At 45.5% G+C, this 18,061-nt stretch overlaps 1 protein-coding gene and 1 long non-coding RNA gene across 2 annotated transcripts in view; one reads left to right on the top strand and one right to left on the bottom strand.

Annotated features, from left to right (window-relative positions):
• The window catches only part of LOC119952356, a 95,564-nt gene extending 82,516 nt beyond the window's left edge, over positions 1-13,048 (bottom strand). The window contains exon 1 of the long non-coding RNA XR_005457840.1: positions 12,936-13,048. This is a non-coding gene — a long non-coding RNA (uncharacterized LOC119952356). The remainder of the gene's footprint in view (positions 1-12,935) is intronic.
• A 1,292-nt stretch (positions 13,049-14,340) lies between these two features.
• On the top strand, positions 14,341-17,229 carry zic3 (zic family member 3 heterotaxy 1 (odd-paired homolog, Drosophila)). Its single transcript, XM_038776078.1, has 3 exons — positions 14,341-15,515; positions 16,435-16,598; positions 16,832-17,229. Exons 1-3 carry the CDS (start codon positions 14,522-14,524, stop codon positions 17,012-17,014), a joined length of 1,341 nt encoding a protein of 446 aa, XP_038632006.1. The 5' UTR covers positions 14,341-14,521; the 3' UTR covers positions 17,015-17,229.
• Positions 17,230-18,061: the final 832 nt, after the last annotated feature.

Here is an 18,061-nt window from a genome sequence, read left to right on the forward strand (position 1 = left end):
TGGGGCGTTTTTGGGGTATAAATTAAATTTGGGGAAGAGTGAATATTTTGTGGCGGCTTTTCCAAGGGCGGGAGTGGGAGGGGGAGGGGGTGGGTTGCCATGTCAGGTAGCGACAACTCACTTTAGGTATTTGACGGTGAAGGTGGCACGGGACTGGGCACGACTTCTTAATTTCACGAGCTTGGTGAGGAGGGGATAGGAGGACTTGGTGAGATGGGGGAGTCTCCCCTTGTCTCTGCAGATCGTGAGCAGGCAGTAAAACTGAATATTATTGAATAATCATTAATAACTGATTAATAATTAATTAATAATCTTTACTGTCACAAATAGGCTTACATAATAATAATAATAGCTTATTGTCACGAGTAGGCTTCAATGAAGTTACTGTGAAAAGCCCCTAGTCGCCACAGTCTGGCGCGTGTTTGGGGAAGCTGGTACGGGAATTGAACCCGCGCTGCTGGTCTTGTTCTGTATTACAAGCCAGTTTTCTTAGCCCACTGTGCTAAACCAGCCCCAATTAACGTTAACATTGCAATGAAGTTACTGTGAAAAGCCCCTAGTCGCCGTATTCCGGCGCCTGTTCGGGTACACAGAGGCAGAATTCAGAATGCCGAATCCACCTAACAAGCACATCTTTCGGGTCTTGTAGGAGGAAACCGGAGCACCCGGAGGAAACCCACACAGACACAGGGAGAACGTGCAGACTCCACACAGACAGTGACCCAAGCCGGGAATCAAACCTGGGTCCCTGGCAGTGAAGCCATAGTGCTAACCACTGTGCTATGGTGCCACAGTTTCTGTTTCTGTCCCAGAGGCTGCTGGTCTTTTTTGCCAAAGTCATTCTTTCGAGGGTTGGACAGGCTGGTCTCATCATTTGTGTGGGCAGGGAAGATGGCGAGGATAAGGAAGACGGTGCTCCAAAGCGGGCGACAGTCAGGGCGTTTAGCCCTTCTGATATTGTACTATTACTGGGCAGCGAATGTGGAGAAGGTGCGGGGCTGGAGTAGAGAAACGGAGGCTTTGTGGGTGTGACTGGAGGTAGGTTCATGTAAAGGGTCAAGCTTTTGTGCAACGGCACCACTATCATTCATCCTGGGAAGTAATCGGGTTACCCGGTAGAGGCAGCCATGATGAAGATTTGGGGGCAATTTCAACATCGTTGATGGCAGGGTCGAGGGTGATACCAATAAGAGGGAATCATGGGTTAGAGCCTGGACGAATGGATGTGAGGTTCTGGGGATGGGAGGAGAAAGGGGTAAAAGAAATGAAGGGGCTTTGACAAAGAGTCATCGGACTTGAAACGTTAACTCTTTTCTCCTACAGATGCTGCCAGACCTGCTGAGATTTTCCAGCATTTTCTCTTTCATTAAAGAAATACAAGATCTCTTTCTCGAGGGGCAATTCGTAAGTTTGGAGGAATTGGGGGTGAAGTTTGGGCTCCAGCCTGAGGAGGACTTTAGTTAAATGCAGTTGTGGAATTTTGCAAGAAACGTTTCCCCGAACTTCCTGGTGGCAAGTAATCCTCGTTGTTGGAAGGGTTCTGTCAGTGGGGAGTGGGGGGGGAGGGGGGTTGCGGGGTGTAGCGTAGGGTTGTTTCAGCGATCTACAGCAGGATTATGGAGCAGGATAAGTAGTCCATTGGTAGGATTAAGGCCAAGTGGGGATGGGGCTGGAAGGAGGAGCATGGTGTGAAGTGCTGAGGAGGGTCAACGCCTCACCCTCATGCGTGAGGCTGGGGCTGGTGTATAGAGCGCACTCAATAAAGACGAGGATGAGCCGGCAGTTTGAGGGGGTGGGGGATAGTTGCGAGCGGTGTGGGAGGGGCAAAGCCAATCATGTCCATATTTTCTGGTCCTGTCCAAAGTTGGAGAAGTTTTGTGGGTCATTTTTCAGCCACATGTCTGAGGTCCTTCACGTGGATTTGGAGCTGGGGCCCCTGAGGAAATATTCGGGGTGTCAGACCTGCTGGAGCTGCAGACGGGGATGGGGATGGTTGCTTTAGCCTTTGTCTCACTGATTGCTCGCAGGCGGCTTCTGTTGGGGCAGAGATAAGCTTCTCCCGCCAGTGCCTCAGTGTGGCTGGGGGATCTAATGGAGTTCCTGTATTTGGAGAAGGTGAGGATAATTGACTGATTGATTTGATTTATTGTCACATGTACCGAACGACAGTGAGGGGTTACACCAGAGATGGGGTTTGTTTATTTATATTTTGGGGACCTGATTGCTGTCAAGGCGTTTGGGGCAGGGCGGGGGCGGGGGGGGGGGGGGGGGGCTGTATTGTTGTAAATATATTAAAATGTTTAAAGTTTGAATAAAAATACTTTTCCAAAAAAATTGTATTCTTTGTGTAGTGAAAACAGTGGTGATGTCATAGTGGTAGTGTCACTCGACTGGTAATGCGGAGACCCTGGGTAATGTTCTGGTGATCCAGGTTTGAATCATGTCAGATGGCGTAATTTGAATTCAAGAAAAATACTGACTGTGAAACAACTGTCGTAAAACCTCATCTGGTTCACTAATCTTCTTTGGAGATGGAAATCTTCTGTCATTCCCTTGTCTGGCCTGCATGTGACTCCAGACCCAGCAATGTGGTTAATGCCCTCTAAATGACCCAGCAAACCATCACCCTCAATGATGGAGTCCAGCATATCAGCACAGCAATCTTAAACCTGAAGTGCTGAGTGGATGATTCATCTTAATTCCATCATCACTGATGTTTTCAATTCCACTCCACGTGAAATCAGAAGGCTGGAGGCACTGGATACTGCAAAGGCTATGGGCAATTGTGCTGATGACTTGTATTTCAGAACTTGCCACACCCCAAGCCAAGTTGGCCTGTATTTGCAACACTGGCATCTACCTGGCAATGTGGAAAATTGCCCAAGTATGTCCGATATACAAAAAACAGGAAAAATCCAACCTGGCTAATTACCCATCAATCTAGTGTCGATCATCAGTAAAGTGATGGAAGGGATTATCAACAGTGATATGAAGTGACAGTTCCTCAGCAATAACCTCCTCACTGACACTCAGTTTGTGTTCCACCTGTATCAGAATCTTGAATAACACCATTCTGCTCCATCTGGCTGAACTATTCCTCTCACTGAACAATATATCCTCTAATTTGGCTCACTTCCTCTAAACCGCATGGGTCCTAGTTTTGCCTATCTCTTTATGGGGTATGTGGAACATTCCATCTTCCAGTCCTACTCCGCTCCCATCCCACAATTCTTTTCTCGGTACATCAACGATTGTTTTGGTGCTTCTTTATGTTCCCGTCTGGCATTTTGATCCTCTATCACCTTCACATTAGCTATCTCTAACACTTCCCTTCCCTTCCTTTGGGCAGCATGGTAGCATAGTGGTTAGCATCAATGCTTCACAGCTCCAGGGTCCCAGGTTCGATTCCCGGCTGGGTCACTGTCTCTGCGGAGTCTGCACGTCCTCCCCGTGTGTGCGTGGGTTTCCTCCCGGTGCTCCGGTTTCCTCCCACAGTCCAAAGATATGCGGGGTTAGGTGGATTGGCCATGCTAAATTGCCCGTAGTGTCCTAAAAAGTAAGGTTAAGGGGGAGTTGTTGGGTTACGGGTATAGGGTAGATACGTGAGTTTGAGTAGGGTGATCATTGCTCGGCACAACATCGAGGGCCGAAGGGCCTGTTCTGTGCTGTACTGTTCTAAATTCTAAATTCTAAATTCCGTCACCATGTATCTCCACTTCTGGCGATAGACTGGTCATTATTATCCATTACAAGTCCAACGGCCCCACAGCTACCTCGAATACAGTTCTTCACACACCATATCCTGTCAGGACTCCATTCCATTCTCCCATCTCCTTTGTCTCCGTTGTATCTGTTCCGATGATGCCACTTTCCAAAACTGTGCTGCTGACATGTCTTCATTCTTCCTTAATCGTGGTTTCCCATCCACTATTGTAGACAGGGCTCAACTGTGTCTGACCCATCACCCACAGCTCTGCTCTCTGCCCCTCCCCTCCCTTCCAGAACCAGGATAGAGTCCCCTTGGCACTGACTTTTCATCCCACCACCCTCTGCATTCAAACGATCATCCTCCGCCAGTTCCACCAACTCCAGGATGATGCCAACACCAAACACATCGTTCTCTCATTCCCCTGTCAACATTTTGCAGGGAGCGTTCCCTCCGGGAAACCCTGGTCCACTCCTCCATCACCTCAAACACCTCATCCACTTCCCAGCACAACTTTCCATGCAATCGCAGAAGGTCTACCAACCCCTCTACCTCCTCCCTGCTCACCATCGCAGGCCCTAAATACTCTTTCCAAGTGAGGCAGCGCTTCACATGCACCTCCGTCAATCTGGTCTATTGCATTCGCTGCTCCTATTATGGTACTCTACATTGGAGTGACTAAACACAGACTGGGTGACCACTTTGTAGAACACCTTTGGTCCGTCTGCAAGCAGGACCCAGACCTTCCTGTTGCTGCCATTTCAACTCACCGTCCTGCCCTCATCTCCACCTGTCTGTCCTTGACCTGCTGCAATGTTCCAGTGACGCCCAGCGCAAACTGGAAGAAAAGCACCTCATCGTCCGATTAGGCACGCTACAGCCTTCTGGACTTAACATTAAGTTTAACAACTTCAGACTGTGAACTCTCTCCTCCACCTTCACCCCATTTTTATTTCTATCCATTTATTTTCATTTCTTCCATCGATCGATCCGTTTACCCTCACCTAAACTGGAGTCAATGGGAGTCAGGAGGAAAACTCTCCACTGGTTGGAGTCATTCCTGGCACAAAGGAAGATGGTTGTAGTGTTTGGAGGTCAATCATTTCAACTCCAGGACATCACTGCAGGAGTCTCTCAGGGTAGTGACCAAGGCCCAACCATCTTCAGCTGCTTCATCAATGACCTGCCTTCCATCATAAGGTCAGAAGTGTTTTCTGATGATTTCACAAAGTTCAGCACCATTTACCAATCCTCAGATAATGATTCAGCCCATTTTCAAATGCAGCAAGTCCTGGACCATATCTAGTCTTCGGTTGACAAGGGCCAATAATATTCACCCAACACAAGTACCAGGCAATTTCAGGGTAACACTAAGCGTATTAGTATTAAAAGAGCAATAGCACAGAGTAACATCACCAGAGGGATTTCATTCAAGTGCAAGGGAATTTGGGAAAATGTTGGAATTTGGAAATTTGGGGAAGAGGTGCTGCTTAATATATAAAATCTATATAAACAAATAGGGTGAAATGAAGACTGAACTATGTTACAGTAAAGAGCTAAATTATATTACTAAATGAAATACAGTAAATTGAGCAAGACCATTCATGACTCCTCAGATACTGAAGCAGCCTTTGTCCATGTGCAACAGGATCTTGGCAATATTCAGGTTCGGGCTGAGTAATGACAAGAAACATTTGCATTACACAAGTGCCAGGTAATGACCATCTTCAATAAGAGAAAATCTAACCATCACCCCTTGACATTCAACGGCATTACCATTGTTATTAACAAACTGCGGAGTTACCATTGCCCAGAAACTGAACTGGACTAGCCATGCAAATACTGTGGCTACAAGAGCAGGTCAGAGGCTGGACTCCTGTGGTAAGTAACTCACCTCCTGACTCCCCAAAGCTTGTCTGCCATCTACAAGTCAGGAGTGTAATGGAATACTCTCCACTCGCCTGGATGAGCCCAGCTCCAACAACACTCAAGAAGCTCAACACCATCCAGGAAAAAGCAGCCCGCTTGATTTCTCTCCCTTCCACAAACATTCACTCCCTCCACCACTGATGCACAGCGGCAGCTGTGTGTACTATCTACAAGATGCACTGCAGGAACTTACCAAGGTTCCTTAGATAGCACCTTCCAAACCCACGACCACTACCATCTAGAAGGTCAAGAGCAGCAGATACCTGGGAACCCCATGACCTGGAGGTTCCCCTGCAAGTCACTCACCACCCTAACATGGAAATATATCACCGTTCCTTCACTGTCGCTGGGCCAACATCCTGGAACTCCCTCCCTAACAGCACTGTGGGTGCACCTACATCACATGGACTGCAGTAGTTCAAGAATGCAGCCCACCACCACCTTCTCAAGAATAATTTGGGATGGGCAATAAATGTTGGGCTAGCCAGCCATGCCCACATCCTGTAAGTGAATTTTTAGAAAAGACTCCTGTGAATTTGCTCAGTAACTTTACTCCATGATTTCTTAAACATCTATCAAGCCAGATTTCACTCTGGAATGTGACTTGTCCAGAGTAACATAAACTGGGTTCCTATTAGATCTGTAAACCCTGTTTTATGCAGAACAAGTGATGTTTGAAGGTCAGGGAGCTGAGTTATTTGGAGGGTTGCGCCTCGATTGTTGCCTCTGCATGTTCTCCAGAGGTCAAGTGTTCGGTGCCTTTCCAAATAAGCTTCCATTTCAGACTGTCACAAACAGAGGGCTCCCATGATTTGGCAGGGCTCCTGGACTTCCTGATCCCTCAATCATTCCAGCAATCTCCTGGGAATCTCCTGACATGACCAAGTTCCCAGCAGACCTTTCGGAGTCTGATGTTGGGCTGATATCCTCTAACACGCGTGTCTGTGGACTCAGAGACACTTGTCCACACGACACACTAAGACATTTTACACGCGGGTCCTGCCTGAAAACTCGCCGTGGCGGGGTGCGGGGGGGGGGGGGGGGGGGGGCGGAACACCTTAATCCTGCCCAGTCCCTCACAGAGAGATCATGCATGAAAACGGGCCACAGATTTCGGCAGTTCAAAGAAAATCAATGCATTTGAAAAGCGAAATGCATTTTAAGATCTAAACTGGTGTTGAATGTCCCGAATTGGGACCTGTATACAGTAACTTCCCACCGAAACTAAACACGCTATCTGGGCAATATTCCTTCAAATATTGTGCATGTGGGTGATTGAAGGACTATTAAATGGTTAATTATTACACTGACTCACAAAGTGCCAATGGAAATAATCGATGCTCCGGTTAATGTTTTAAAGTTACCAAGAGGTCAATATGCGAAATGCTATTTGTTCACGGGAATATGTTTGACTTCAGTCCTTTGCGCGAATTCATTTCACCCTTTCCACACTTTGGTCAAGTACATGTATATGCTTTGGGCTGAGCCCTTCCTGGACAGGTGGCATTTTCTACCTGCAAGTTATTTTCGAATTCCCTGTGACATGTAAAATGAGACAATATTAACATTACAGCCAGCCAAAGGTAAAGATGGAGCAGTTGTATAATATGTTAACGCTGAATCAAATCCCAGCGCCCTGACCATTGTGGCATTGAAACATACAAGCCCTTTCCAAACACATTTGTATTCGAAGTGTCGGTCAGAACTGTGACCGTCTGAAAATTAAGATTTGATAGGAGCGAGTTCAAGAACCGACACCATTGGGGCAAAAGTTGTTTTGTTTTTACAGACCCTCGAATTTGGCGTTGAAAATAAAATTAAAATCTCAATGCCATCAATCTCAATAAACGGCGCATGGTTTTACCACAAGATTCACTGTGATCTATCGAATCAGAGGAAATTCTGTGCATCCCAACATTTGAGCGAATGTGTTTAAAACGAGCTTCAAGTAGCGGCTGCATTATAAACCCGGCTGAGCGAGAGCGTCGCCAGGTCTGTTTTTAACAAATATATATTGCTAGCTGCACATTTCGTTCGGAGTGTGAATGAGTAGTTTGATCGAAAAGGGCCCTCACGTTTACGGCCCGCAAATGAATGTTTCTGTCTGTTGAACACGGGGTTGGATCTGAAAATGTCTTGTCCACAATGCCGGAACAAATAAAACCAGCCAATGTCAAAAACTCTAAAATGCGGCTCAGACTATGTATCACACACACACTTCACTGCCACAATGTTTATTGCAGTGTTCAGTACAAATGTTCAAACAGTGAGTTATTAGCCCGTTATAAGGATGCCCAATTCACTATCTATCGCCGCTTGCTGCATTTGTTATAAACATTCCGCCTTGAAAACAACAGAATTGAGCAGGAATATTTTTTAACGGAAACCCTTATTTCAGTTGCCCGCAACTAGTGGCTCCAATAATTAGAAGTTTGGCGAGATGGTATCAATGAGAGACAGATGACTAACTGCTCGCAGTGACTGTCTGAATTAGCCATGTGTGTTCCCAATCCCCTTTCCAGTTTGAGGGACGAGCGCTCGGCCCGTTTAGGCGCCAGGGCTGGGAACTGTTTCTATTGAATCCAGCCACAGTGAGCTCATCTGATAAACTAATAAATTAATCCAGGATAATAAACGCAATTTAGATCCCTGCGATCTGGACATGCAGATCCGAGCGGGAGATGATAGTCGCCATGTTGCTGGATATTCATGGATGGGGGGAGAGACGGGCTAGGATAAATAGAGGGGCAATAGGAAGCGGGGGAGGCCATTCAGTCCCCCCCCCCCCCCCCCAGTCAATGAGATTATGACAGATCTGTGACCCCATTCCATATCTCTGCCCTCTCCCCATATCCCTCAATGCCTCTGGTTAACAAAAATCTGTCAATCGCAGATGCCAAAATTAACAATCGATCTTGCATCAATTGCCATCGCTGGAAAAGATTTCCAAACTTCGACCTTTGCGCGTGGAAATGTTGCCGAATTTCTCTCTTGGTCGTTCTGAATAATGTCTACCATTCTGACGCCTAGTCCGAAACTCGCCAACCAGTTTCTCTGTCTCCCCCCCTTAATACCAGGTCAATTAGATACACGGAAAGGCGAATAAATAGCTGGGTGGATAAATAGATCGATAAATAGGTAGAGAGAAATATAGATAAATAGATAGAGAGAAAGATAGGTGAATGGGTAGAGAGAAAGATTGATAAATATATGGAGAGAAATATAGATAAATAGGGAGAGAGAAATATAGATAAATGGGTAGAGATAAATAGATAGATAAATGGATAGAATTATACAAACTGTACGTATATTTGTTTAAATCAAAATAATATTTCAGTCTAACAGGAAATACTGTGAAGTGACGAAATGTCCTTTGGTGACTGTTGCCAATCTTGGGATTTGTTTGATCAGCGGATTGGGGCGGGAGAGCAGAGAAAGGATTCTTATTGTGGTTCCACTCAACAACTCGAGCTGCCGGCTGCTGATTCACACAAATACCTTGGAGTGTTGCTTCACTTTGGTTGTTGTCTCAGGCCGCAGCCACACAGAAGAGGGGTCAATAAAAAGTATGTGGACAACAAAAGAGCAAAATACAATAAAACCACCCTCCGGGTCACAGGTCAGCATCATTACTGATTGAGATATTTACAACTGGTCTCAACTGCAAAAGGTAATCGTACATTGATGCCGAACTTCACAAGGAATAACGTGTTCTTTCACTCTCTATCATCAGTCGCCCCAATGCAGTTCTGGCCTGTGCCGTTTTATTGACACAATCAGCACATTTGATACAAACAAGAGGGTGAGATTTACGATGGTTTCGGGCTGTTGATAGTGTATTTGCTTAGGGCTCCCCGAACGCCAATGAAGACCATTATTTTATCAGCATTTCCCATAACGTGACTTGCATAAATCATACAATGTCGGACAGTGCATCGGTTATCGATTGATTGGGCTCCGAATCCCGACAGACAATTGAAGATTAGTTTGCTGTTGTCTCATATTTTATGGACAAAAATTGGAATTTGTGTAACTCCCGACCCTTCGCGGTTATTGGTATAAGTTTGCAAGTGAAAGTCTTAAATTTCCATCGAAATTTAACACATACATTTAGCAGGGTCATTTTGAAATTATACATTGCATTTAAAGCGCCAACTATCATACTCAAATGATAAATTGCACACAATATAGCGGGGCAACTTTGAGGACTCCAATTCCCGAGATTCAGTTTCAAGGGGTTATTTCCACCCATACAATAATAAATCAACATTTAAAACTATTCATTGTTCCATAACACTGCAGAAATATTACTCGGCAGCCCTTGAAAAAAGAAACAAAATGGTTGAGTTAATGCCCTAAATTACATCCTGGATAAACATCAAAAACAAACCGAATGGCCTTAAAAACATGTTTCAGTGTCAGAAACGTGTGTTCGGGCAGCGAAGGACAGAAGCGAATTGTGACACTTAAGATTGTTTGTCCATTTCACATCTGATATGGTCTTGTAACTAATAATCATATTAACCCACAGAAAATTCCCTCTCAGGAACTCCACTCTGAACAAACACCAGAAACCAAAACTTCCCGTTTCTCACTTTCTATTAGATTGTCAGATGATGGAGATGTTTGGACGCAGATTGCTCATTTTGACTAGACTGTGTATCCTGGTCCACAGAGGTTCTGTTTCAAACCTTCTCTTTATGCAGCGGAACCGGGATAAATCTCACTGTGCGAGTGAATAAACAGTTGCTCCGGCGATTTTACGCCGGGGTCGGCACTGCTTTGTGGAAATTATTCCATTTCGCATTCTGTAAATTCGAGGTCCCCGTTACTTAGAAATAAAGGTGAAAATTACACTTCTCGCCTCGCCCAGAGAATCGAATTTTCGGTGCACCGTCCGGGTGGAGGTTTTCCTCCAAGTTTTCCCAAAGCGGCTATGCAACAATTTCACTGGAAAGGTGGGTTGGTGATTCTCACTTTAACCGTGTTGGACGATTTGATCAAAGAGAAAAAAATCCTCAGGAAATACTCCCAAAAATATTCAGTCACATTAAAAAAAAACCTTTGGCAGGGTAAAGTCTGAATTCCTCCGAATAGAAATGGGATGATCGCCTTTGAGCGAGTATAAGTAATACAGGGGAAATGTGATTGAAATTAATTGAAATCAAACAGTTGTGTTAAAATTGACGGTCGTTAATCGTGTTTATAATTGGAATATTGTTAAACGTATGTCATAAAAACTAAGTCAATTTATTATATTACAGAGCGCAATTTATTTTTAAAAATCTGGGCTGTGGTTGTCGCTGGTCCAGCCAATATTTATTCTTCATTCCTGGAATGTTCCCCAGGAGGCGAGTACATTCGGCTGGCAAAATCGGTTGAGCAAAGTTCAGGTTTGAGTTTCACGCGGGTCGCTCCTTCACAAAATAAATAGGAGGCTCTGCCGGTAGATTTATTACTTCAACAATTTAGAAAAAAATGCTTAATTGAATGATGCTGCCGCTTGAGTCTCCCAATACACATTACTCACCCGAAACATACTAAATCTGTCAGGTAACAACACCGTCACACACATAATTTATTACCGAAAGCCATACGTGACAAATACAGGGAATTTAAAATGCAATACAGTTTGCCTAATCTGATTGATGCACCCGGGCATGACAGGTTTTTTAAAAAAAGACTTCACTGGCCCATTTCAATTTGGTGAAACTGGATCAAGCTCACCCTGTCCGGCTCGATTTTCGAGGTTTCCGAAGGTGTGTAAAAAAATAAAGTATTTCACTGAAATGTGCTCATGTATCGATTTATTTTCGACACTTCCCCACAATATATCCTGCACGTTTTCTCTGGGCTGGGGTCCCGCCCCGATAGATTTGATTTAACAGAAGGTATATTGTTATAATTTAATCTTTAAAACCAGCTGAAGACACCAGACTTGTGCACATTGGGTGTGGGGGCGAGAGGCGGTTAAAGCACAGGACAAGGCGTTAGTGCAAAATTAATAATGTACCAGCAGGAAAAATATATTTCCCATTTTTAAAAAGAAAAAGAAAATAACGTTATATATTTGCTATTTTATTTTTTCTTTCTTTATTCATGTTAAATCTCGTTATTGAATATATAAGGGGAAATTCTAACTGCATCCCAGTAGCATCTTATCAGAAGAGGTTTGTATTGATGGCCATGTTACCCAGGCGGTTTCGAACAGAAAACGAACATAGATGATTGGTGGAAATAAGCACCAGGACAGTGGATGTTCACATCATATCAAATGGAATTTTATGGCCGCCCCGTATTTGCAGTGTGTCAGGGATGTGTTTGGAATTGACTCTGCCTGGGAACATGGCCATGGTCTAATATCGCTGTTCAGTAACGCCCAGCCAGGCCCTGCCTATCCTCCCCACGCAATGTCCATTCGGGGTTTACAATTCAGCTGGTTTGGAAGGTGTGTCGCTCGCTCGCCCGCCCTTTGTGCTGGTGATGAACAGTTGGCCCAAATTATTTTAAAGACGGCATCAGTGCGGCTACACATGTGGTCGGCTGCGAGTCAGGGGTCAGATTGCCTGGCTTGCCCTAAGCCGGCCACATCACAGAGCGGATACAAGGGGATAGTCACTGGATGACCTAATTGAATTACGCGTTTTTGTTACAGAGAAAACGGAGCACGTGCGTCTTGTCATTAATTATCTCCCAGAAACACTGAAATCCACAACGGTGGCGAACTCGGGCCTGGGATCAACACTGGGACTGTAAACTCCCCCTCACACAATCGAGCCGGCAATGGTGGCCAGAGCCGCTTTATAAATGATTAAAATCACCAGGAAAATTCATTTGACCCTTTTATTGTCTCTCAAATTAAGCCCCAACAGTTTGATACACACACACACACACATATACATAAAATCTGTGAAGGGGCTTCGTCACCGGACCGAGAAATCTAGGTTAACTCGGGGAGAAATTGTTCCATATCAAAGCAAACCCAAACAGAATGAGTTCAGAGGGACTTGTACAAGTCGCTACTATTTCTCCCCTATTCACGCGTTTAGAAGCGACACTACTCCAAATAATCTGCAAACACAGCTAGAACAAAAACACTTCTGCTGGTAAATCACTTCACTTTTACTAATGAAAGCATTTGTGATTAATGCACTGACATGAGAAAGCTTCCTCCCCTCTCTGTGAGGCATTAGCCAAATGTTACTAAATTATTTTTCTCTCTAAAACAATGTTGGCAAAGGAAAGGCATTGGTTTCTATTGCACAGATTAGTTTGGTCAGAATAAAGGAGAAGGACTCACCTCCCGGCTGTTTTTGTGCTGGAAAACTTTATGGATAATGTGCGTTTTATGGAAACATGTTGTGGAGAAGCCTGGGCAGCTACTGGACTTGCAGCTCTTTGCAAAAACTAAACAGGAGGTGAAGTTCTTTCCAATGTACTGGTTGGGGATAAGGGACGTCAAAGGGCCGGTGTTATAAAGCGCGGCATGAAGCAGTCTCAATGCATCTCTGAACTTGATCAGATTTTATGTTTCCTGCAGCGACTCGGCGGCAGTCCTGTGAAAACTGCTCAATGGCCAAGATTCAGAGGGTGAGAGAATCCGAGGACACCAAAATCCCAGAGCTTTCAGAGTCTCTGCTTCTAACCCAGCTCTCGCCGTGCCTTGAGCAGCTTTCAACCCATGGAAAACACAATTAAACCTAACAACTGAAACGCGGGATTGACTAAAAGAAAAAGTTTGGCCGACGTGTGACAATAATAACAATCTTACAAATACTAGACTTGGTCTTGACACTTTTAAAAAATAGTGCTAGCAATCGAATGGGGCTCAGTAATATTGTTTACAATGTCCGGGAAATGTGTAAACCAAAAATACGGAATAAATCATCAATTTCGAGGTGAAAATTTGCAGTTTGTATAAAATTGTTAACTGTGTTCATCTTTATTGATGTCAGCTTACTGCTCATTGAAGTTCCCAAATTATTTTTTTTTCAAAGGGCAGGAAGGTTTTTTTTTACATCCTGAACATCATGCAACCAATTCAAATAAACAGATGGGTAGGAACCTCATTGAAAGAAAAATAAATAAGGTTGACGTTTAAATATCTGAAACGCCAGTAAGAAATGAGCTAATTCTCTTCGCTCCTCTGCAATGAAAATGCTGTCTGTAGATTTGATTGACACCAGAGCTGTGTATTGTTCCCGCTCCTTTCCAGTACAAAACTCGAGGGGTCTTTTCTAAATAAAAAAAACCGGCAAATGATTTAACCACAATAGCTGTGCAGGAAGAACAGATTGCTTTCCGCACCAGGACACTGGTTGCGCCAAATTAAGTCCAAATATGCCGCACATTTCAACTGCTGTTTGTAAAATTAAATGGAAGAGTAAAATGCAAATAAGGTTGAACTAGGCCCAATTAATCAAAGGCGATAACATGGAGGTGCCATACCTGTAAATAACCCTCAAATTCAACCAATCCGCATCCTGCAACTCTGCGCTTCTTGTGTTTGGAATAACCATTTGTGTCAGTCAACTGTGCCTCTGCCAATCAAAACACACCAGGATGCTCACGTGATTGGAATAGTGCGTGTCTGTGATTGGCTGTTTGCGGGTTGCCTCTTGAGTTGTTATGTTGTGGGGAGTTGAGTGATTGACTATCAGTCTGACAACATCAGCAGATGCAAGAGAGGCTTCAGCCTGATTGGGAGCAGCGATTCATTCCTACAGAAGAGCGAGGAGCCCAACACAAGGCGCTTCCAATGTGAGGGGACTAAAGCAATACATTCTGCAAAGTTGTTCGGGCTCTTTGCACCCCTTCCCTCCCCACCCCACCCACCCCCACCCCCTCCCCATCTTGCTGATTCTTTGGCAATTGCGGCTTGTGGCCATGGCGATGTTACTGGATGGTGGTCCCCAGTTCCCCACCCTGGGCGTCGGCAGTTTCGCGAGCCCGCGGCACCACGAAATGGCCAACCGGGAGCCGGCTCTGGGACTGGGCCCCTTCTGCGATTCACCTCACTCCGGAGCATTCAAACTGAGCCCGGCGGCTCACGACATCTCGGCCAGCCAGACATCTGCTTTCACCCCGCAGGGATCCGGATACGCCAGCGCCTTGGTGTCACACGCCAGCCAAGTTGGCTCCTACAGCGGGACACCTTTTAATTCCAGCCGGGATTTCCTATTCCGCAACCGGAGCGGCGGCATGGGGGAGTGCCCCTCGACCAGTGGGCAGCAAGGCATTTTCAGCTCACCGGGCGGTGCCATGCATGCCCCACCGGGGATGCCAGACACCCCGGGCCATCTCTTATTCCCAGCTCTTCACGAACAAGCGCCCAGCCACACATCTGCCAATGGGCATGTGGTGAACGGGCAGATGCGCCTGGGCTTGCACACCGACATCTTCGGCAGAGCTGACCCGTACCGGGGGGTGAGCAATGCCAGGACTGACCCGTACAGCGCAGCCCAGCTCCATAACTACGGCCCAATCAACATGAACGTGGGAATGAATGTGGCGGGCCACCACGGCCCGGGAGCTTTCTTCCGCTACATGAGGCAGCAGATTAAACAGGAGTTACCCTGCAAGTGGATGGAGGAAGTTCACATGAACCGCAGCAAGAAGACATGCGAGCGGACATTCGGCAGTATGCATGAGCTAGTCACTCACCTCACCATCGAGCATGTAGGGGGACCAGAGCAAACCAATCATATCTGTTACTGGGAGCAGTGCCCACGAGGAGGAAAATCTTTTAAAGCCAAATACAAACTCATTAATCACATCCGAGTGCACACGGGCGAGAAACCCTTCCCGTGCCCCTTCCCGGGGTGTGGCAAAATATTCGCCAGGTCCGAAAACCTCAAGATTCACAAACGGACCCACACAGGTAACACAATGTGTCCCCTTTGCTAACTGGCTGTGATCTCTGGCGGCGGCAGCCGCTCGGGAAAGGACCTGCACCCTCATTCCCGGGTCACACACTGAGCTGCAGCTTTTAAAAAAAGCTGCTTCACATATTCACAGGAAAGTTGGGGGAGAGCGGTCACTTTCACTAGCTGCAAAAACTGTGTCAAAGGCAGCCGCGCACAGGGCTGACGGCTTTCTCGCTCAGCCCCACACGGGCCCGTCCTTTTCGTCAAAAGCCGATTGGAAAGGTCCCCCAGTTTGTCTCAGTGAGAGAAAACCCTCGCTAACAAAAAGCCGCGTGTTATTCAACTGGCAAATAAAGGCAAAGCATTTCCCTTACTCCGAGCTCCAGCCTTGTTGCAGTGTGAAATGTTTGAAATCTGGAAAGTCACAGTTCTCTCTGGTTTGCTGCCTTTTGTTTGCTGTTTCCTGATGAAGCAAATTGGCGGCACGTTTCTGTGAAAAATGGTTAATTGTTGAGGGGATTTGTTGTATAATATTTGAAGTATTTTTCTCTTCCACGTTTGACCAGAGCGAATACTTCAAACTTCCATTTCGCCGTGTGTCGAAACGCTCACTGTAAGATGTCCTCAACTTGACTAGAGACACATTGGAGTCTCGTATACCATTCAGCCAAGGAATTAATTGTACAATGAGGCGATTTATCGCCTCAAGCACAAGCAATACTTTAATTATCTGACTTTTGGTGCATTTATTCCAGATTTCCATCTCCTTGTTTGCCATTTATTATATTCAGCAGTCAGTCAGCAGACAACTCTCCATCATAATGCTCAATTAGAACCACAAAGGGCCTGGGAAAAGGGGATGAATGTATACAATTGCGGGTGTTTTATGTACACGCACAAATACCATTTTTTTGTGCCTTTTATCTGACTCAGGTGAAAAGCCGTTTAAGTGTGAGTTTGAGGGCTGTGACCGGAGATTCGCAAACAGCAGCGATCGCAAGAAGCACATGCACGTCCACACCTCAGACAAACCGTACATCTGCAGGATGTGTGACAAGTCGTACACACATCCCAGCTCTCTGCGGAAACACATGAAGGTAGTTACTTGTTTACTTGTCACATGTACCCGAGATGCTGGCTCCCAGACTCACTCCAACATTGAAGGAGGGACTTGACACGTTCCCCCGACTCAGTTAGCATTTGAAATACCCTTTGTACAATTATTTGGAATATTTTAGATTTGGGCCATTTACAAGCGTTGAACGGGATTGCTCCGGGTTGAAGGGAAACACGGAGAATTCTTATTATTTTTTTGTCTTTGGAATTCTAGGTGCACGAGTCTCAAGGGTCGGAATCGTCGCCAGCGCCGAGTTCAGGTTATGAATCGTCCACTCCGCCCAGCCACCTCTCCTCTAACAGTGAAGATCCCAGCAAAAACCCGGGCCCCGTAACACACAATACAAGTAACCACAACCCCCCACTGCCGCCCAATTTCAACGAGTGGTACGTCTGAGAACAACACCAGGGGTTTGTTCAAAGTGGACAGCAGCAGGTCGCCCGGCCCGACCTGTTGGAAGCACCGGGAGGAAGGAGCAAAGTGGACAAGGACTGGCGGCCCCGAAGGGCTGATTTGAAAGGGTTCTGGCCTCAGCTCACTGACCACAACACATTCTTTGCTCAGGACAAAAACCCGCATTCTTGTCCGATTCCAGAGGTGATTCTTTTTGTTTGGGGGGGGGGGGGGGGGGGGCTTCTTTTTTCCTCGCTGTTTGGTTTTTTTTGGCAGGTTTTGAATTTTTTTCGGGGTGAGTGTGTGGGACAGGGAACCTGGCGTAGACCTCGGAAGTGATTAATGGTGAAAGTAACACAGTCTTAAAAAGTGCCAAACTCCTGTAATGTCTTGAACTTTAAAATCAAATTCTGTGAATGTATCTCCTGTTGGATTGGGTCGAATCTGTTGTCGTTTTAGAGTTTCGCAGCCTGGGATGTAGTGTATCACACTAGGATCGTGACAGTTATATATAACGTTGCCTTTTTAACTATTTTCTGTAAATATACATATTCATAATGTCATATTTATCACTTTGTAATTTAATTATCGGTATTTACATGCCGCGCTGGTACAATATTTATGAAGAATTGTTTTCTAACAAAACCTATGTACAGTTTTTTTTTGGAGAAGGAAAGGTTATAACCAAGTTAACATTAAACAACTTTGATTTACAAAACAAATGTTGCATTTTTATTGTAACATTTCTCATTCTCTCGCCCCGGACGTAATGTGATTTACTTCAATGCGAATCTTTGCGGTTGGAGCTTCTGAACTTGCCCATTTTTAACTTAAATCATTTGGAAAATGATTCCGCGCCCAACATAAAATCTTTGGAAGACAGAACCTGCCCTCGAAGCGAATTAAAAATTGGTCCGGTTATAAACTAGAATTATTTTTACTGGCGAGAGTGTGGGAGAAAGTGGGAGAGTGAGAGTGAGTGTTAATGAGGGATAGAGTGAGGGAGAGTGAGTGAGTGAAGCAATGTGGCAAAGTGAGGGAGAGAGGGCT

The sequence above is a fragment of the Scyliorhinus canicula genome, chromosome 17 (assembly GCF_902713615.1).
Source record: "Scyliorhinus canicula chromosome 17, sScyCan1.1, whole genome shotgun sequence".
Lineage (NCBI taxonomy): Eukaryota > Metazoa > Chordata > Chondrichthyes > Carcharhiniformes > Scyliorhinidae > Scyliorhinus > Scyliorhinus canicula.

Excerpts from the sequence above, each read along its gene's own strand:
- zic3 (XM_038776078.1), top strand. The coding sequence starts at position 14,522 with ATGGCGATGTTACTGGATGGTGGTCCCCAGTTCCCCACCCTGGGCGTC. Across the intron at positions 15,516-16,434 it reads TCACAAACGGACCCACACAG|GTGAAAAGCCGTTTAAGTGT; the intron begins GTAACACAATGT and ends TATCTGACTCAG. Across the intron at positions 16,599-16,831 it reads CTCTGCGGAAACACATGAAG|GTGCACGAGTCTCAAGGGTC; the intron begins GTAGTTACTTGT and ends TTGGAATTCTAG.